The sequence below is a fragment of the Gekko japonicus genome, unplaced genomic scaffold, assembly GCF_001447785.1.
Source record: "Gekko japonicus isolate JY-2015 unplaced genomic scaffold, Gekko_japonicus_V1.1 scaffold1947, whole genome shotgun sequence".
NCBI lineage: Eukaryota > Metazoa > Chordata > Lepidosauria > Squamata > Gekkonidae > Gekko > Gekko japonicus.
Genome location: NW_015159772.1, coordinates 288,319 through 310,450, shown reverse-complemented (window position 1 = coordinate 310,450; position 22,132 = coordinate 288,319). Strand labels below are relative to the sequence as shown.

General features: G+C 45.8%; 1 protein-coding gene across 1 annotated transcript in view; it reads left to right on the top strand.

Annotated features, from left to right (window-relative positions):
• Nucleotides 1-22,132, top strand: part of KY (kyphoscoliosis peptidase) — a 41,990-nt gene that overhangs the window by 486 nt on the left and 19,372 nt on the right. The window contains exons 2-3 of the mRNA XM_015406655.1: nucleotides 8,565-8,627; nucleotides 16,184-16,231. Of these exons, the coding sequence (XP_015262141.1) occupies nucleotides 8,565-8,627; nucleotides 16,184-16,231 (111 nt within the window). The remainder of the gene's footprint in view (nucleotides 1-8,564; nucleotides 8,628-16,183; nucleotides 16,232-22,132) is intronic.

Genomic DNA, 22,132 nt, shown 5'->3' with positions numbered 1-22,132 from the left:
TGAAAGGAGACAACTTACTTCCCTTCCATGCACATACACACTCTTAACAAAATATGGGAAAATCCCTTTGTCTTAGCTCTGTTTGCAAACTTTCAACTTACTTCTTACCAACCCTGAAGTGAAAAAACTTGGCATGGGGTGAGAATCTTATACACGTATACAAAGCAACACAAGGTATCTCTGTGGCATACAGGGGGGGGAAGCCCATGTAAAGGAATGTGGAAAGGAATCACCACATCACATATGGTTGTTATAAGGGTAATATGTCAACAGTGTCCTCAATGTGTGATTTTACAGTACAAGAAACCACCCAAGTGTCATTCAGAAAATGCCCTCAGTCTGCAGACAAAGCCACAAAGTGGGCTGAAGTACAATGATTCTGTAATTCAATCTCCAGTCTGTTGCCATCATAAACAAATGGAACAAATGCTTGAATGGCGTGTGTGTTTATATGACTGTATGCATATGCGTATGATTAAACACTGGAATGATCCACTCATAGCTGCAGTTGCATAAAAAATCTGAATCATAATTTTGCAGGGGGCATCATTTAATGGTAATCCAAGTACCCTCCTTTCACTGTAGAAAAAAATAAAATAAAATGAGTGACCTGGGGGAGGGGGGGGAGACCCCAGTTGACAAAGAATTAGGACACTGGATCCTGGAAGTTGGTGAAACAAGCATTTCCATTTGCCACAGGGAAGGTGATTAAAAGATACAAAGCAATGAGGATAAGGAGGGCAGAGTATGATACTATCCTTCTGGGGGGTAATTGCATTTTTCTACTGCCCATAATGGCTCTCTCCACTCATGACAAACAGGTTCTCATTCACATTGAAACACACTGGGTTTGCATGCCTCCTCTATCCCACGCAATATGAATTAATCATAATAACAGCATGTCCAAATGGTACACTAGTGGATTTAGGTAAGGCACTATTTTCTTAGTCCTTCATCTGCAATATAACAATTGCCTAGCTTACTGGACTTTTATGCAGATTTCTAAGACTATGTATGCAAAGCGCAGTGTTTGGTGGACTACATGGTATTTTTAAAACTTCACTTGTATTGCCTCAGAAAGTATTCTAACTGTCCAATAGGTCACCAATATTCAGGACCCTTGAAAGGGTGGGGAATGGGGTGGGCAAATTCTGGGGGACTTGGCCCCCTGGGAGCCCCTGAAGCCAGGCAAGTCACGTATATTACATCCTTGAGCTGGGCCACAGTGGTGGTGGAGCTCCCAGAGGGAATCTTTCTTTGGGGGCTTGTGATGGCTCTTGGCACCCCTACTGCAGATTAGGGGGTGAGATAATAGTGGCTTGCATAAAGCTACTGCTAGTCCTTTGACTTCAATTGACTTAGAAGGGTGTGACACTGCTTAGGAAGGCACTAACACTGACTTCATGATGGAGAGGAAAGTTGAATGAGGGACCACCTGGCTCACAGTTTACACTCTGAGCAACTCAACTACACTAGCTCTCTGGTACAAAATTCCAGTTACTCCTCATGGCAACAGAGTCAGACAGCCCATCTGCCAAAGTTATAAGTACTTGGTATCGGATTTCTTCTGCATGTGGAAGATGCTGTTAAAGTGGCCACTGTGTGGTCAGATTGGCAGTAAGCAGAAAGAGACATTTTGCGCAACTTAATCCATACTGTAGAGATGCAGTCATTATGAGAGGGAAAAGGTCCCATAATGTAAATGTGTACTACACAACCAATTCACAGAGCACTTTGCACTGAGCAATAAAACACTGAGAAATAAAAAGCATTCAGAAACAAAACATCAGTGACTATGGTGCACTACTGTGAACGTGTGCATGTGAAATGCAGTCAAGCTGCTTTCGACATGGCAACCCTATGAATTTATGTTCTCCAAAACGTCCTGTTGTTAACAGCCTCTCTCAGGTCTTGCAAACTGGGGCCCCTGGCTTCCTTGATTGAGTCAATCCATCTCATGTCAGGTCTTCCTCTTTTCCCGCTGCCTTCAAACTTTCTTAGCATTATTGTCTTTTTCAGTATGTCTTGTCTTCTCATAATGTGACTGAAGTACAATAGCCTCAGTTTAGCTGTTTTACAAGATTACAAAAAGGAGACAAAGGGTGCGGTCAGACGGCGTGCTGAGAGCAGGTTAAACTGCTCGGACCGGATTATATCTGATCTGGATAATCGCGATCACACTTACCTCCCTTATCCCACCTCACTGTGCAGTCACGTCGCTCCCTGGCGTCCACACTACCGACACGCGAGGCATGAGTCAGCGGGTTTTTAAATTTTTTTCTCAGTTTGTGCATGCGCATAGGCGCTCATTCATAGAATGGGGGCCGCAAAACTACCATGGCGCATGTGCAGAATCACCAGGACGAATCAATACAACCCCTCCAACAAAAGACTTCCCTTTAAATGTTTGACCCAAAAATGGCCTCCGTGAAATCCCGAACTCATCTAAACTCTAAAACAAGTGACCGTTTAAATGTCGGTTTTCTAAACACGGTAGTAGAGCTCCGCCTATGCATGTACTGCCGACACTAAAAAAAAAGAGGCAGGCGAAACGGGCAGTTTTCGAGTGGGGAGGGGGTTTAAACTGGAAGTGGCTTGACACTGGAGGAGCAATCACACAGGGGGGAAATGCGGCTTGAAACGGGAGAGCTGAGAAAACACCACTTTGGGACCTGGTAAGAAAATACTCTGGGTTAAAGGGGTTTTGAGCCAGAAACCAATGGCTGGGGACAGGAGGCAGATGTTGACTGTGTGATCGTGCATATAAAATCTGTTGGTGAACTGTCACGACACCAGATCAAACGGCGCGTCTGAACGCACTCAAAGTCTGGTGTTTAACACCTTCTAGAGGGGTAACTGGATAACCTGCTGAAGCAAACAAATAGTCTAGCACACCTTAAAAATTTACAGTGCAATCCTTGACAGGGATTTCAGCAGACCTACAAGGACAAAGTCCTTTGCTGAGGACTGCAGTATTATTGTGGCATAAACCTTTGTGCATGAAGTAGCATTGAACTCTTTTTTAAAAACTTTTTTTGGGATGTTAAATCTTTTTTCCAACTGATTTTCAGTGAGTACCTGTAGTAACACAGATAAAGAAACGTGCAGATCTATCAGCATTTGTTTTTAGGGGTATAGCACAACATAAATTACCTCAACAGCTACCCTAACACCTGATTTAAAATAAAACTGATCTAGCGAACTCTGGTGATATCTGGCTGATGCTGATGTAGAGCTATGCCTAAGTAGTATTGACACTGGATCTCAGTACATTTCAGTGCTTCTAGTACTCATGAAATGTTTGTTGTTTATTTCTATTATCCTGCTAATCACTCAGCACACTAAACTTCGGAAAGCTAATCAGACGGCCTGTAATGAAATAAAAGCAGACGAAAGTTTTAGTATTTTAAAATTTAAAACAATACCATGATCTGAAAGCCAGTTAAATTTCTGTTCTTTTGCTTACATTTAAGTAGCTTCATTGGCTTTTGCAGCAGTAAGGTAAAGGTAAAGGTTCCCTTGCTCGAAAGCCAGTCGAATCCGACTCTAGGGTTGCGGTGCTCATCTCCGTTTCAAAGCCGAAGAGCCAGCGCTGTCCGAAGACGTTTCCATGGTCATGTGGCCGGAACGGAGGAGTCAGGGTGCAATGAGCCTTCCTTACCCCCCATGAGTGTGGCGAAGCAGACAGACACAAGAGTGACCAAACCTGATCAGGAAGTTGCTTTATACTGTTGCCATACTTGTTTTCACCCGCAGGCGGCATCCGGTGCTCGAACTGCGTAACTACCGACCTTCCACAGCCTGCAGTTCAGCGTCTTAACCACTTGAGCCACCGCAGCTCCCTTTTGCAGCAGTAGTGTAGGATAAAAAGTTGCTGAACAGTTCCTGCTGTAAACTCCTGTTAGTTTGCAGCTCTAGGATGACTTATTTCAGAGCAAACCCCATTGATCTGTGTAAGATTTTCTTCTGAATACACATGCGTATGATTGGCATGCACTAATTAAATCTAAGCAATATTTATTCCAGAGCAGTTTTAGTATGAACACATTCTCTTGGATTTACGACTGATCTCCGGACTACAGGGATCGGCTCCCCTGGAGGAAATGGGATCTTTGTACAAACTCTGTGGCGTCTGACCCCCCACTAAGCTCCCTCCTCTCTCCAAACTCTACTGTCCCCAGGAACTACCCCCGGATCTCTAGGAAATTCCCAAGGCAGAGTTGGCACCACTATTCCGCAGTTCTTAAGCCAACGCTTGGAGAATTTTGTTTGCTTGTTTCTGGCCAGCCCTTTGGTTCATTCATTCATTTCAAAGGGTTTGTATATTATTTAAATTCCAGCCACATAATCTCTGCTTTTTCCTTCTTTTTCATACTATGTATGCTGGTCTTAAGACCATAATAATAAAACTAACCAGCCACATAAATATAGACGAGCAAACACTGTTCCAGAATTGGTCCTTTGATGCTGCAAAAACAGGCTTTCAATTTTTAGGAAAAAATCTCAAAACTGAAAGGGAGAGTTCGGCTAAATTGACAGTGAACAAGAAGCATAGCCAGTGGAGTACTGGGGGGGGGGGGCGGTCTGCCCTGGGCACAGCTTAAGGAAGGCTTGTAGGGTTGCCATTTGCGTGGCGGGGGCAGGGGATCCCTTGATTTTGTGGCCTCCTGCCTGCCACTGGCCAACTGGCCAGCAGGAGGGAATCCCCCCAAGCAGTGATGTCACATGTGACGTGCCTGTGCTACCCAGAAATCAGCGACATCGGGGGTGACACTCAGGCTTTTGGGCAAAACTCTGTGGTTTAATGCTGATTTTACTATCAAGTTTTGTCAAAATCCAGAGCATCGCCCCCAATGTTCCCAATGTGCCGACGTCATTTCCAGGTGATGCAGGCATGTTGCATGCAATGTCACTGTTTTTGGGGGGAATGGGGGGTGACATCACTTCCCATTCCCAGAACGTCCCCTTCATCCGCCCGTCAGCAGGCAAGAGGGACCTGTCAACCCTACTTTTGAAGGGGACCCTCAAAGCCAGCATCGTCCTGCTGCCTCCAGTTGGGGAGGGGCTGTGGCTCACTGGCAAACATCTGCTTGGCACGCAGAAGGTCCCAGGTTCAGTCCCTGACATCTCCAGTTAAAAGGATCAGGTAGGAGGTGATGTGAAAGACCTCAGCCTGAGACCCTGGAGAGCTGCTGCCGATCTGAGTAGACAGTACTGACTTTGATGGACCAAGGGTCTGATTCAGTATAAGGCAGCTTCATGTGTTCACTGGGGAACATGTGTTCATGTGTCTTTTTATTTTTAAAATGCAGTTCTGGCTGTGGCCACTAGGGGCGGAGGGAAGTCTGAGCATAGCAAAAAGCTCTATGATCAGCTAAGCTTCCCTTTTCTCCAAGACTCAACCAAACTTCCTTAACAGATCGTGCTGATAGCTGCTACAGTAATTGCCAGCCTGCAGATCATTTTCTCCAATAGCCTAGCCTCTGCAGGTCATTTTCTTCAATAGTCTAGCCTTTTTTCCTTCCTTTCCTTGAACCCAGCTCAGCCAGATCTTGCAAAATAGTAGTTAGAGTGTTGCAGCAAGATAAAACAATCTTTCTCTCTCTTAATTTCTCTCCCTCTTTTTACATGTTTCTCATTCATTTTTGCCTCCCTTCACCTTCATTTTTCTGTGTGTCCCCCCCCCCCAATTTTCACTTCTTGGTCTCAAAACCTTCGCATCCCTGTCCTGCTTGATGACAGGATGTATTTACAGTAGTATAGTAGCAAATCTTTCTTAATATTATGCTGGGTACTCTGTACATTGCACTGGTTCTGCTGGGGTTCAAAAGTCCCCCCCCCCCCTCCGTTTCTACTGCAGAGACTCTCTGTTTTGACTTTAGTCCTTTGGAAACAATGGCGGGTGGGGGCACTTTCTTTGGGTGGTATTGTGTTTCTTAACATCCAGTCTGGTGAAGCTTGTGATCACTATTCTGTGATGCTTTAGCTAGTGTTAGTTAGTAAAAGTTAGTACAAAGGCAAACTCCTAGCTCTCAAAAACACCTTGTAGATATTCTTGGGCTTCGAAATGGAGAACAGAAGCCCTCCCAAGTGCCTGCTCAGAACACAAGTGGTATGATGGATAGTTATGGGGGGGGCAAAAAGAAAACACCCCCTGCACCAACCCTCTCTCCAGGAGGGCTGGACTAGTTCTCCCGGGTCCTGGGAGACTCGAAAAAGAACGAACATGGGTCAGGCGGCTCAGAGCTAACCGAGCGTCCGCCCGTCGTCGCGCCGTACCGGAAGCTCCTGTACCGGACTAGGAAGTCAGAGTTGACTTCTGACAACCCTGTAGGGTTTTCAAGGCAAGAGACATTCGGAGGCGGTTTGCTATTGCCTGCCTCCACGTGGGCCCTACTTAGCTTCTGAGATCCACTTAGCTTTTGAGATCTGATGAGATCAGGCTATCCTGGGGTTATCCAGGTGAGGGCTAGGCTGAGAGTAATGTGACTGGCCCAAGGTCACCCAGCAACCTTTCATGGCATGAGTGGGGATTTGAACCTGGATTTCCCAGATCGTAGTCCAACACTTTAAGCGCTACACCACACTGGCTCTCATGATGGAATAGCATGTTGTAATTTGATTTTTTTTTTAACTGGCATGATTGTCACATGACCCTGACGACTCCCCCTCGCTGCCACTGGATTCCTCCAGCCCCCTGTTGTTCTGCAACCTTGGTGACCCGCCTGTCCAAGCAGCAGGGGCCTCAGACACCTGAATGGGGAAGGAGGTTCCATCACCGTCCCTGCCACTATGTTCACTCTGGATGTATGGCACTGCCCCTCTCTCTGCTCTGCAATGCCGTCTCCTCCATCCAGGTCATCATCCCTGGCCTCTTATAGCCACTTCCTTTTATCCTCTCCTCCCGCCTCCCAGTGTTCTCTCTGCTCTCCCCATCCTCCTCCCTTCCCCAGCCCCACCCCCTACATAATTGAGGACGCCGGCTCCTGGGAGGGGCCTTGTTCTCCCTCATTCCTTCCTGCTTCGGGTGTAGTACAATCGGGCGGCTCCGGATGGGGCGTGGTGCCCAGGTGCGCTGGCGTGCTCTCGCGCCAGGCCTCTGGCCCAGCGTGGCCATCTGGCCGCGTTCGGGTGATCTCCCGGTATCCCTGCTGTTGATGCCGATTGGGGCCGACGGGAGAGCTGCTGCCGCGCCCTCCCCGGCTGCCTTACTTTGACTTTTCCCGGGGTCCCAGGTGAGTAGAGGTGGGTCCAGGGGCCGTCCTCCCGGTGTCAGGGGTGGTCTCGTTGGGATCGCGGGAGGGGGGCAGCGGTCCCGTCATCGGGACAATGATTATATATACGAAGTTAAATACGATCAATTTTTCACTGTCTGTGTTTCTTATCTGGCTATCAAATACAAAGTTTGGGTCCAGTGGCACCTTTAAGGCCAAACTTTGTTCTGCTGCTTCAGACCAACATGGCTACCCACCTGAATCTATTTTCTGGTCATTATTATTATTCATTTTATTTCATGATGAGGTCTGACAACTGAGTTCCCTAGCCAGTGACTTGCCAAACCAATCACATCTCAAATATATAAATATCATGGTAGGGGAACATAATAGCAGGATTGTTCATATTGCAAACCATATGTAACTTAAGTAAACTGCATAATTTCATGCTTTCTTAGATTTTGTTGTTGTTTTTTAGAGTATGTTCATTGCTCTCATAATTATGGGAGAAAGTCTGAAAACTGGCATGCATTAATGGCAGATGGTTGCAAAGCCCAAAAGATTTTTGAGAAATCCGTGTTTCCTAGTCATGGAAGCATTTCTTTACGTCTGTTTCTTAACTGCTCTTCCTCTTTCTCTACTTCCTAACAACTCTCTCTTTGCCAAAATATTCAGAATGTTGTGGTTAATAAAAACTGGCATGTGGAATGGCATTTCCATTTTCAGAACAGGTAATTTCTGCTTGATTTCCCTTTCCTACTACAGGCTCCCATTTTGCAATCCTCTTTCCCTTTTCTAGACATAACTTTACTGATGTTGAAATAGGGCAGGCACGAGTGATCTTTAAAAATTACAAGGCTCCAATCTAGTCCATTACCTGGGAGACCACAGATCATCAAAAGTTGGCTGCCAGGACTGACCATCACTCAGAGGTCTGTTCCCTTTGAAGAATCAGCACTAAGAGACCCCTCCTCCTCAGAGCAAGGGTGTTTTTTAATCAAACCTGTGTCTCCACCCCCTTTATATCACTACCTCCACCTTCTTGACTAGGTCGCAGGTGCATCCTGGGAGCCCTCCCAGAAGGCATTCTGGGAAATATCCAATTGCCTGGAGACTTCCAGGCACCAAATTCCTTAGTTGGTTTTTCTGCCTGGGCAATTAGCATAGGTATAGATGTAATCTAGGAGGCAATTGAACTGGCTTCCTATCATTTCCAGAGAGGAGGAAAAAACACACTTTTAAAACTCAGAGTGAGCAGGGGAGATTTCTCCACAGCATATACCACACATGTGGTTTTTGCACACTCAAATGGACTCTTAGAATCTCATGCTATAACTTTCCATTCTGTAGGATTTCTAAGGGATGGGAACAGAAACAACAGGCAACGGCAATACCAAGGAAATGACCTTCAAGGTATGTCACTTCCTCTCACCCTATGTCCATCCATGTGAGAAATACACTCTGTCATGCTGCATACTAATATTCATTAGAAGAAACTTTATTGTGTAGGGAGAGAGACTCTCAGGAGTTTAACTATCCTCTGCCTGTATCTAAGGGCTCAGAATGTGTTGCTGCCTGAAATTGAAAGTCCAAATGATGCCTGTACTCCTACGAGGTGGTAAAAATGTAATATTAATTTAAATATGTGACAATTAGCTGCCCTTTATCAGTACTCCAACATCTGTGTTAACCATAGCCATCATTATGTAGCCCTGATTCCAGCATCAACATTACTGGCACCTTTGGGTACCTTTATAATTTCCCCCCAAAAAAACTTGGCAGAGGGCAGGCAGCAATGGCATTTTGCAGGACTGGCAGGAAAGGGTGTAGGTGAAATAGCCTTTTTTGGATTGGGTAGTGAGGTTGGAGGAGAGCATTGCTTCTCAAAACCCTGAGACGCACCATGCAACTCACAACGAGGCTACAAGAGCATCTTATAGGACGTTTATGAGATCCTATGAGATGGTAGTCAAGGCGGCGAAGAGAGCTAGGGTTGTGTCCGCTAGCTCACGCCCAGCCCAATTATTTAGAACGATTCGGTCATTGACAGCTCTGCCACAGGGCAGACAAAATAGTAGGGAATTGGACATGTGAGGCTTTTGCGAGCTATTTTGCGGATAAAGTCTTGACGCTCCGCCGTGACCTCCCCACCACAGTTGATACAGTGAGTGAACTTGAGGCCCCTTGCATGGCTTCGCCGGGTTTAGAGGGCTTTGACCAGCTCAGCCTGGAGGAAATTGATAGATTGCTTGTATCTGTGCGTCCAACCACTTGCAGCCTTGATCCGTGCCCCTCTTGGCTCATTAAAGCAGGCCACAAGGGGTTTCGAGGTGCCTTGGGGGAGATTATCAACAAGTCCCTCTTGGAGGGGCGGTTCCCCGAGGCACTCAAGGAAGCGATGGTCTGCCCTCTCCTGAAAAAGCCAACTTTGGACCCGGCTGAATTGGCCAGCTATCGGCCGGTGTCCAATTTGCCCTATTTGGGCAAACTGATCGAGAGGGCGGTGGCAACTCAGTTACAGAGCTTCCTAGATGACGCTTCCGTCCTTGACCCATTCCAATCTGGCTTTCGCCCGGGGCATGGGATGGAGACAGTGCTGGTCGCCCTTACTGACGACCTCCGTAGACATCTGGATCGAGGCGGTGTGGCGGCGCTGCTGCTGTTAGATCTGTCGGCCGCATTTGATACGGTCGACCATCAGCTGCTGGCCCACCACCTTGTCGACATAGGGATTCAGGGGCTCGCCCTTCAATGGATTGCCTCTTTTCTCCAAGGTCAGGGACAGAGGGTTGTGCTAGGGGAGCAGTAGTCCCGGAGGCACCTGTTTGAATGTGGAGTGCCTCAGGGGGGCAGTACTCTCCCCGATGCTATTTAACATATATATGCGCCCCCTCGCCCAGATTGTCCAGAGGTATGGGCTTGGGTGTCATCAATATGCAGATGACACCCAGCTCTATCTGATGTTGGGCGGCCAGTCGGACTCCGACCCAGAAGATCTTCACCCGGCCCTACAGGCCGTGGCTGGGTGGTTCAGGCTGAGCCGGTTGAAACTGAACCCGGCGAAGACGGAGGTCCTGTGCCTGGGTCGGGGTGGTATGGGATTGGGGCTCCCGCTCCCGGCCTTCGATGGGGCTCCTCTTGTGCCAGCTTTGGAGGTTAGGAGTTTGGGAGTGCTCCTGGACCCCACCTTAATGATGGAGGCCCAGGTGGCGGCCACTGCCAGGGCAACCTTCTATCACAGTGATCCATGCGAAGGTTACCTCGAGGCTAGACTACTGTAACGCTCTCTACATGGGGCTGCCTTTGTCACAAATTCGGAGGCTGCAGCTGGTGCAGAATGCGGTGGCCAGGTTGTTGATGGGTGCCCCTAAATGGGAACACATCCAACCTGTGCTGAAAGCACTGCACTGGCTGTCTATAGCGTACCGGATTCGCTTCAAAGTGCTGGGGGTTACCTTTAAAACCCTACATGGCCAGGGTCCGGCATACCTGAGGGACCGCCTTTCCCCACAGAGGCCCCAAAGAGCACTTCGGTCGGGGTCACAACACCGCCTGGTAACCCCAGGCCCTAAAGAGGCCAGGCTTGCTCCCACGAGGGCCAGGTCCTTTTCGGTGGCGGCTCCTACCTGGTGGAATGAGCTCATGGAAGAGATCAGGGCCCTGCGGAACCTCTTACAGTTCCGCAGGGCCTGCAAGATGGAACTCTTCCACCAGGATTTTGAGTAGGAGCCGCCGCTACTACCACCACTGTGCAACTGCAGAGCAGTATCGCCAGGTTGGGCCGATTGGTAATCTGGAACATCATGGCCCATGGCGTCCCCTCTTTCTGATCCCTTCCTGATATGCAATGGAGAGTATGTATTTATAGTCTCTCATGTATCCTGTTTGATGTGAATTTTAGTCTTAACTGTTTTAACCTGTTTTACCGCTATTGCACCTTGTGCCTATGTAAGCCGCCCTGAGCCTGTGTGCAGGGAGGGCGGGGTATAAATGAAATTAAATAAATAAATAAATAAATACTTAAAATGACAAACATAATGCATTGTTATTAGTAGCAACTTGAATTTTCACGAACAAACGTTAGGCCTTGTGCAGCTACTCAGGCAAACGCTCCCCATTGTGCTAATGACAAAGCACAGCCATGCTGCTTCTTATGCAATGCCAGCTGTCACAGAGCTGGTGTCCCAGTGCAGTAATTCTTACTTTCCCCAAGAAATCTGCAAGGCTGCTAAGAGCCAGCCTGGGCCAGTCCCAAGCCAGGGATTCCCTCAGGGACCCTCATACATAAGAACGTAAGAGAAGCCAATGTTGGATCAGACCAATGGCCCATCCACTCCAACACTCTGTCACACAGTTGCCAAAAATGCCAGGTGTTATCAGGAGGTCCAGCAGTGGGGCCAGGACACTAGAAGCCCTCCCACTGTTGCCCCCTCCCAAACACCAAGAATACAGAGCATCACTTGCCCCAGACCAAGAGTTACCCACCTTGTGGGTAATAGCCACTGATGGACCTCTGCTCCATATGTTTATCCAATTCCCTCTTGAAGCCGTCCATGCTTGTAGCCGCCGCCACCTCCTGCGGCAGTGAATTCCATGTGTTAATGTGTTAATACCACCCAAACCCATCTCTAAATCATATGCAAAGAAATCACATGACTTCCTGGTAGCAGACTGCATCTCTCAATGTGCAATATAAATTTTTCCCCATCCCTTTCCTCACATTTATACCCCATCCTTCCTTCAAGCTGCTTGTGGTCTGCCCTTCTCTTTTTATAATCACTCTGTATGCATCATGAAAGGATGTGTACAGAGTTGCCAACAGGCCCTTTAATAGAGGATTAATATGTGGAAATGGGCAACCAAAGTTTTTCATGCCATGGGGGTAAACCACTCTGTTAAATGTCTATTGCATGTTTAGAACAAGACACATTTTCTCCAGGGCTGTTGGTCACCCTAGTTGCAGAAGTTCTAGCTGTATACCAGCAACACTGTGATAGATTTCTTGGGCCCCAGGATGACCACTCCCCCCAAATTTTGTCCCTCAACCCCAGCATCACCAGAAATTTGGGCATAAAAGGAAAATTAACAATTCAGTGAATCTAATAAGAATTTGCAGCAATGTCCACCATCTCTTGGGTATCTCTTGAGCGTCTCTAGTCATATAATGAATTGTCAAAAAATCTCCTTGTACCAGCATGGAGGTGTCAACAAATCAATTTCAGACACTGTGGTTGGATTACTGTACTTGTGAAGTCTGACACCATTGAAGCAGCCGGTGCTCCTACAGTATTTCTGAATGCTATGATGTAACTGCAGATTGAGCCATATTAAAACAAACACATGGCCATCTCCCACATTGCAGCAATATCTCATCATTCATGGGCCTGAGCCATGGCAGGCATAAGATATGTGGTACCCAGAATGGCAAATGCATATTTGAAATGCTGTCGCTTCTCTCTGGGGACTGTCAAGATACAGATCTTTGGGAAAATAAGGATGCAGCGGAACGTTTCTTTACAGAGCCTGATCCATCATGAGGACTTGGGGTGGGTAGCAACTGTAATAAATCAATATCAAATTGCAAAGCTAAAATAACACGATATAGCCCAAGTCACTGTCCTCTGAAAACCGTTTCTGAAAGGTAAGCATTGCCTTGCTGGTTTAGACAAAAGATCAGTTTTGCTCTGTATTCTCCAACAGCGGTCAGGACAGTCACTGAACTTCTAAGCAGGAAATAATGGTTGTAACCAAAGGCTGTTGCTTCTTCTTGGAATTTGGTAATCAAATGAAAATTTTCTGGCATGTTTCCAGCCAGAAGCAGTCCTTGGCTTTAGAAATGCCCTCAAAAATGCCTCACATATGTGGCCTTGGCAATAATTTATAGTTAAGCGGGCAGTCTCATTGGATCTTGCAGTCTGTGGTAGGAGAATGGAAAAGTACATGAAAGGGCCTAAAGGCTGCCAAAGCAGGCTTTAAATGGTAAAAGCTAGCACCTCCAGTTTGCTCCTGCCAATGTATTTTGCAAAAAGCAACCTTTGAACATTCATCAAGGGGAGCCCACTTTGTATCACAGACAGTAGTCTAGCTTCAAGCAGGGCTTAATTTGAATCAGAGCTCAGTTCTGAGATGTGTACCTCTGAACATGTGCCTAGTGCCTTTCTCTCATAAGCGTATAACCACACCTAGCCCCCCCCCCCCGGATTGGAGACCTGGCAAATCTGAGCCCTTGTACAGAAAGAAAGAACCTGAAGATTATGAAGCTATGGATTATCATTTTAGGAACTGAATCTGAAAGGAAGGGTAGCAGCCAAATAAAAGATTCTTATGGAGAGTTAATCAGACCGTGGTCCGTCTAGTCTAGCACATTGTTTCCAGCAGTGGACAGCCTTATGGTTCTGGTAAACCCACAAGTAGGCCACAAAAGCAATAGTTTCCTCTGGCCCAGTAATTAGCATTTATTGCCTCCCCCCCCCCCCGTGAACCGGAGCTTCCATTCTGGTGGCATCATGGCTAGTTGCAATTGATCGAATTTGGGTGATGTTTTTAAAATCATCTAAACCAGGCCTTCAATACCAGTAATCATGCACTGGTGTCACAAGAAATGGCCCTAAGTCAAAAACCAGTGGCCTTAATAAACATGATGAGAAGGAAGTAGAAAAAATGACAGATTGTCATTGACTTGATCACATTTATCAGGCCTGGCAGAAATTAATTTGATGTCTGACCCAATGAGTGTGAATCCCGAATGATAGAGATACTACCATTTAGAATTAAAGTGGAAATCTGTCCCAAAAAGGGCAGTCAGATATGCCTTGAGCATTACTTAAACTCTTTGGCAGTAATGATCTTTTTGGCAATTAGCCTGTTATCAGTAAGTCTAGGCTTGTGAGGAAGAAGATAATGGAGATGATAAAGCAGATTATACCGCTACTGGCTACAAGGTGGGGGGGGGGGGTATCATTTTTTAATGTTCCCCTGTGTAATCAACTGTCTGCAAATAGGCACTAGCATATGAGTGAGAAAAGTTTTAGCCCTGCTGCTTGTGGGAATTTCTTTTAATCCAGAAGAGCATTCAAATGTGGTATACCCCCACCTCGGTCTGAAGTAGTACAATCTCTTCTCTCAACATTCTGCGAACTCATTCTGCTTCATGTATAGAGCATCCCTATGGCACAGCCACGTTTGTAATGCAGCATACAAATCTGACTTCCCCATCTCAAAAATGCTATCAAGGACATGTAAGTAGTGCAGAAAAGGGAAACCAAAATGATCAAGGAACTGGAACATCTTCACTATGAGGAAAAGCTAAAGAGGTTGAGGTTTTCTTTTTAGAAGAGAGAGACAAAATGGGTGGACTTCATAAAGGTTTATATAATTATGCATTGTGTGGAGGAAGTGGATAGAGAGAACATTTTCTCTTCTCCCAACATATAAGAATTCAGGGACACTCAATGACATTGATGGGGAGTAGGTTCTGGAAAAGTAAAAGGAAGTGCTTCTTCATAAAATATATAATTAACTTGTGAAACTTATTGTCATAGGATGTGGTGATGGCCAAAAGTGTAAGTGGTTTTAAAAGAGGATTAAACAATTTTGAATCTGTCAATCAACTCCTACAAACTATGACGTCTGAATGGGAACTCCATATTTACAAGCACTAAAACACTAAATGCCAGTTGTTGGAGGGCATCAGCTTTTGCCTCTGTGCCCCTGCTGTGAACATTCTAGGACACCTGGTCAACTAATTAAACTCTTAAACTACTTAAACAGGACCCTGGACTAGACTGACCATTGGTCTGCTACAGCAGGGCTTTTCTTATGTTTCTGCATTTTGAATTAAATTTGCATTGACAGTTTTAGAGAGTTCCATTTCAGTGAACTTCAATATGCTCCAGTGCAAAAATTCAACTGTTGTGACTGAAATTCAGGTTTTATTAAATTCCAACAACTCAATGTTTACACTGAAATTTAAAATTTATAAATGGAATTGTCTATTTTTAATTTATGTTTTGTAAATTTGCTGTCTATATTTCATTAATTTCTGTTTTGTTTGGCATCCCCTCACTGACCTTCCTTCCTGTGTAAGAGTTTAGTTTCACGGTTGTTATTATTGTCGCGTGACTTGGTGAACCCCCTTCCCCCGCTGTCACTGGATGGAAATTCAGAGCTTTGCAGGAGTTCAGCCATCATGGTGGCCTTGTACCCCAAGGGCAGCAGGGTCCTCAGTCACTGGAGCAGGGGAGGGGGGTTACATCACCACACCCTGCCTTCACTCTTCCTGGATCGCTAGCTGTCTCTCTCTGGCCGTGGCTTTGCAGACGGGCAATCCTCCTTGGCCCCTTCCTGCTGCCCTCCTTTTGTCCCCATCTCCGCTCCCCCTAACTTCCCCTGAGCCCACCTCCATTCTTCCTCTTGCTGCCCAGCCCCCATACTTAGTTGGGGATGCCAGGCCTCGGGCGGGGCCTCAGCCCTGGGCGTATCTTCTGGGGCGGGATGTGGCGCTGCGCCTGGGATACCAGGCTCGGAGGTGCGGCCGTTTCCACCCTTGGTGGTGGCTCCTCTCTCGCCCTGCAGCTGACAGCCCCAGGGCGGTGCTTGCTGTGTTGCCTCGGCATTGTCATGCCAGGGCTGGACCCTCTTGTTGGCCCACTCCCGGCCTTTCCAGGCCTCCAGGTGAGTGTGGAACCACCTGTGGGGGGGGTGTTCGGGCGTTGACGGGGTAGCTGGCGGCGGGGGGCGGGCTGCAGGAGGCACATTGTCAGGACAATTATATATGTATTTTAAAAGCTGGTTTTGATGTTTTTCTTCGTCACCACCTTGTGGGCCCTAAATTCGGTGGAAATGCAGCATAAAAATGTTATAAATAAATGCATAACCTGCTTTTGCAATGACAGGAACCATCACGACAATTTCTATACCATGACTAAAGTCCTGCTCTTGTGTCTGTAATACTTCCTTTCTGTCATCAGGCCATAAGGTTCAGATGCAGCAAATCATTACATCCTGCTCAGATGAAGGTATGTGGTAAACTAATAAATGATATGACAGCTTCCTAGGCCAAAGTTGTAAATTCTGTGAGAAAATTTCTCCTAGATTATCATAAAAATCATAAAGCACTTAGAAAAGTTATTTGGAAAGTCACTTTGACATCACTAAACTAAAAAGTCCCAGAAATTCAGAGAAATGCAATATAATCCATGTCTGGGATCCTGCATCCATTGGGCAGAATAATTCTTTTCTCTGTGGCTGTTTTCAATCTTATAGACAAGGCAAGTCTGTGCAGACTCAATCTACTGCAGTGTGAAGATAGGGACGAGTGTAGCCGGTAATCTGTATAGATACAGTGATGTGGATTATGGACCAATGGGATAAACAGCTTGTCAAGGTGTATATGAGGGGAAATATATTTGTTCCTCAAATGTTCATTAGCTTTGCTATGCAATCTCAGGAACATTTTAAAACTTGATTTTTCAAATACAACCAGTCAATATAATAAATGCTTAAGATTTAAAGATTAAAAAATATAGAATTTAAATTCCTAAAAGGAACCATTCAGCTTATAAAGACAGACAGAAAAAAATCTGGAACAGATTTCAACAATGGTCATTGTTTAAAAAAATTCCATGGCAGTAATGGGAATCATGGAGGCAAATTACTTTACAGTTGCTATATGGAAGACCCTGCACACAGAGGCTGTTTCGAGTGGCCTTTGTCACAATTATTACACATAATTATACCACATAAACTGGCCTTGATGTTAGAGGTGTTGCCATAGTGGTTTCCATAGTGATGACTACATGATATGATCATTGTTTGCTTTTTTCTGATTACTGTTCCTTAATAAGAATAAGGTAAAGTTAGTTGGCTGGTGTACTAGTGTAAAGCAGCGGTTAGTATCTTGGACTGGGATCTAGGAGATGCATGTCTGAAGCCCTGCTTTATCGTGCAAACTCACTGGGTGACTTTTGGCCAGTCACACACTCTCATCTTAACCCACTTCAAGTGGTTGCTGCTGTGAGGATAAAATGGAGGAGAGTAAAACAATGTTGTAAGCCTCTTTTGTCTCTGTGGCAGAATGCACCCACTCTGATCTGCAAGCCCCATTCTGCCCTGCCCTCCTAGGGGATTCCGAACTCCCTGGGGGGCTACACCTGATCAGTATAGCGATTTCCCACTGAAGGGATCAGGACCTTCAGCTCCCCTTCCAGGCTCAGAGGCCTTGCCTCAGCGTCTCCCACTAGCCCAGTGCTTGGCTACCATGGGGACAGATATGTCTTGTGCACCCCTGAGGGAATAGGCAGTTGCCAGTTGCTTGCCTTCCCCCCTCCTGGGGCTCCCCTTTGAAATAGCGTGTCCAAAACAGTTGGGGTATACATGGTACAGAGAACCACTTCCTTATGAAAAAGGAAATGTTTACAAGCATATTTTTAGCACCACAACAGATTGAAGTAAGGAAGAACAAAAAAAACAAATGGGTAAAATGCACCCCTTCTGTCCCTTTCTCTAAAACATGCCCTAACTACATGTTAAAATTAGGACAACCTCTTTACCTTAGGTGTCCTAGTTCTCTAAAGATTTTCCATTACCTTAACAATTGCTCCCAGCTCTTTAGGCCAGCTGCATGGTCCAAAAATGGCTGCCTGCTCCCATTCTCAGACAAGAGGTCTGTTCTGCTCAGTGCATCCCAAAGAAAAGCGAGACTTCCTTCCCCTTGCAAGGCAGTTTTAACAAATTTGTGTCTCCTCCCCCTTGACCCCAGTCAGCCCAGGTCAAGGTTTCTTTTAGGGTTGCCAAGTGTAGGACTTGGCAAGCCTAATTGTCATCTATACATAAAGATATCTTGAAGACACAGACAGGTTATTACAACACAGACCAAATTCACCCAAAAAATGTAATTTGGCCTTTAGGCAAATACTGCTAGAGCCTCCCTTCAGTCATATTGTTGCCCTTGAGAAGTGTTCAGAAACATCAGTTGGGTGCAGAAAGTTGCTGCCAGAATGTGGGCTGGAGTGATTCGTAGGGAACATATCAATCCAGTCTTGGCCCATCTACACCATTTCCCCAATCTGTCTTCAGGCACAATGTAAGGTGCTGGTGCTGACCTTTAAAGGCCTGCATGGTTTGGGATCAATATACCTGAAAGACTGCCTACTCCCTTATGAACTTACCTGACCACCATGGTCATCTTCAAGTGCCCCCACCTTCTGAGGTTGAGCAGATGGCAATGCGGGAGAGGGCCTTCTCAGTAGGGGTACCAGACCCCCTGGTGGGGGTCCCCTGGTTTCCAACATCCCTCTCCGCCAGTGGCCAAGCCAGCAGGGGGGAATTACTCCCCCAAACAGGCAAAAAGATGGCACATCGATATCTTCGGAATCAGTGAACTTAAGTGGACAGGAATGGGCGAATTTAACTCAGAAGACCATTATATCTACTACTGTGGCCAGGAATCTCATAGAAAAAATGGTGTGGCCTTTATAGTGAACAAGAGAGTGCAGGGGTCAGTACTGGGATACAATCTCAAAAATGACAGAATGATTTCAGTCCAATTCCAAGGCAAACCATTCAACATCACAGTAATCCAAGTCTATGCCCCAACCACTGATGCAGAAGAGGCTGAAGTGGACCGGTTCTATGAAGACCTACAACACCTCCGAGAACTAACACCAAAAAATGATGTCCTCATCATCATAGGGGACTGGAATGCTAAAGTAGGAAGTCAAAAGGTAACCGGAATAACAGACAAGTTTGGCCTTGGAAAGCAAAATGAAGCAGGACAAAGGTTAACAGAGTTTTGTCAAGCGAACACACTGGTCATAGCGAACACCCTTTTCCAACAAGCTAAGAGGCGACTCTACACATGGACATCACCAGATGGTCAACACCGAAATCAGATTGACTATATAATTGGCAGTCAATGATGGAGAAGCTCTATCCAGTCAGTAAAAACAAGACCTGGAGCTGACTGTGGTTCAGATCATGAGCTACTCATTGCAAAATTCAGACTTAAACTGAAGAAAATTGGGAAAACCACGAGGCCATTCAGGTTTGACCTAGATCGCATCCCTGATGAATATACAGTAGAGGTGAAGAATAGATTCAAGGGTCTGGATTTGATAGATAGAGTGCCTGAAGAACTATGGACGGAGGTTCGTGACATTGTACAGGAGGCAGCAATCACCACCATACCAAAGAAAAAGAAATGCAAGAAAGCAAAGTGGCTTTCTGATGAGGCTTTACAAATAGCAGAGGAAAGAAGGAAAGCGAAAGGCAAAGGCGAAAAGGAAAGATTTACCCAACTGAACGCAGATTTCCAGAGAACAGCAAGGAGAGATAAGGAGGCCTTCCTGAATGAACAGTGCAAAGTAATAGAAGAAAACAATAGAATGGGAAGGACTAGAGATCTCTTCAAGAAAATTGGAGAAATCAAGGGAGCGTTCCATGCAAAGCTGGCCATGATAAAGGACAAAAACGGTAGGGACCTAACAGAAGCAGAAGAGATTAGGAAAAGATGGCAAGAATACACAGAAGAACTATACAAGAAAGACCTCGATGTCCTTGACAACCACGACGGTATAATCACTGACCTCGAGCCAGACATCCTGGAATGTGAAGTTAAATGGGCCTTAGAAAGCATTACTAACAACAAAGCTAGTGGAGGTGATGGTATCCCAGCTGAGCTATTCAAAGTCTTAGAAGAGGATGCTGTTAAAGTTCTGCACTCCATTTGCCAGCAAATTTGGAAAACGCAACAGTGGCCACAGGATTGGAAAAGATCAGTATACATTCCAATCCCAAAGAAGGGCAATGCCAAGGAATGTTCAAACTATCGCACAATTGCACTCATATCACACGCTAGCAAGGTCATGCTCAAGATCCTACAAGCTAGGCTTCAACAGTACGTGGATAGAGAACTACCAGAAGTACAAGCTGGGTTTCGAAGAGGTAGAGGAACGAGAGATCATATTGCCAACATTCGCTGGATTATGGAGAAAGCAAGAGAGTACCAGAAAAATATCTACTTCTGCTTCATTGACTATGCTAAAGCCTTTGACTGTGTGGATCACAACAAACTATGGCAGGTCCTTAAAGAGATGGGAGTACCAGACCACCTCACATGTCTCTTGAGAAACCTGTATAAGGGCCAAGAAGCGACAGTTAGAACCGGATACGGAACAACTGATTGGTTCAGCATAGGAAAAGGAGTACGACAAGGATGTATACTGTCACCTTGCTTATTTAATATATATGCAGAGTACATCATGCGAAATGCTGGCCTGGATGAATCACAAGCGGGAATTAAGATTGCTGGGGAAAAGATCAACAACCTCAGATATGCAGATGATACCACTCTAATGGCTGAAAGTGAAAAGGATCTAAAGAGCCTCTTGCTCAGAGTAAAAGAGGAGAGCGCAAAAGTGGGCTTGAAGCTCAACATCAAAAAAACTAAGATCATGGCATCCGGCCCCATCACTCCTTGGCAAATAGAAGGGGAAGTCGTGGAAGTAGTGTAGTCATTACTAACAATGCTTTTGTTCCTGATATAACCACTGCTTCATAATAAATTCGACTTTGTTCATCAACTGTGGATTTATTTCGAAGAAGACGGGGACGGCAAAGGATGAGATGGTTAGACAGTGTCATCGATGCAACGAACATGAAATTGAGCCAACTTCAGAGGACGGCGGAAGACAGGAGGGCCTGGTGGGAGCTGGTCCATGGGGTCGCGAAGAGTCGCACTCGACTATGCGACTGAACAAAAGAGGTTTTGCCCACAAACCAGGGTGTTGCCCCCAATATCCCCAATGTGCCTATCTATCTCCTTCTGTTGCCATCTTCCACCAGTGGTTGAAGATTTTTTTTTTTTACATTTGGCATTCACTTAGTGATACCTCCTTACTGCTCAATGTTTTATTTGTTGTTTTTATGTTTTTTGTGTATATTTTAACTCTGGTTTTGTTTTAATGATGTGTTGGGGGTAGGCTGGTTTTAATTGTTTTAAAATGTGATTGTACTATATTTGTTTAAATTGGTTGGCTGCCTTAGTGAGCCTTGTGAGGGCAAAAAGGCGGGGTAGACATTTTGTTAAACAAAATATATAAATAGGCATTATTTGGTCTCTGATGACTGCTGTATCCTCTTTGCACCTGTAAGATTTGCCTTAATGGAGGAGAGTGATGACTCATTTAGGCCCCATTCACATGCCAAATTTGCTACGGGAGAGCCATGAATGCTGGGCGAATTTTCAGGGCATGATCACACCACAACATCTGGCAAGTATAGCGCACCCGTGGCCAACCTGTGGTGTGCCGCCGAAGCTGCACAGTTAAAGGTATCTCAACAAATGTACTAGCAAATGGTTTGCCACGGGCTGCCGATGGAATCGTTCCATGTGATCGCGCCATCGCGTGGCTTCCCCCTCGGCTGTCCTCCTTGATACGCATATGCTGATGGACGAAATCGCGGTGTGCCACCATCGCGTGTGATCGCGTTCTGGCGGATCTAATTGCACCAGGGCAAAGAGTCATGCCTCCCCCCCCCCCGTGTTATCTGGCCCATGTGACCGGGGCGCTAGTCTAGCACTTTGTCTCCCAAAGCAGCCACCACAGCACCCTGTCCTCTGTTATGCAAACCAAGATGGAGATTGTTTTCTAGTCTTCTCTAGTAGGTTTTTAAAATCATAGTAACCAAATGCATCAATCAGCCTTTGTTCTGTTTCCTGTTTCTTAATGAATCTGCAAAACTTTAAGCCTTCCCCCATCCCATGGCTTTATGCTGTAAATCCTTTTCTCAAACAAGTTGTATTGGAAGTGAAATGGTAAATCATACCTGGCAGACAAAGATTAGAAAGAATTCCACAGAAGAGTGAATTTAAAAAACACACGCACATAAACAACAAAGAACACCTTCCAGGAAGCTGG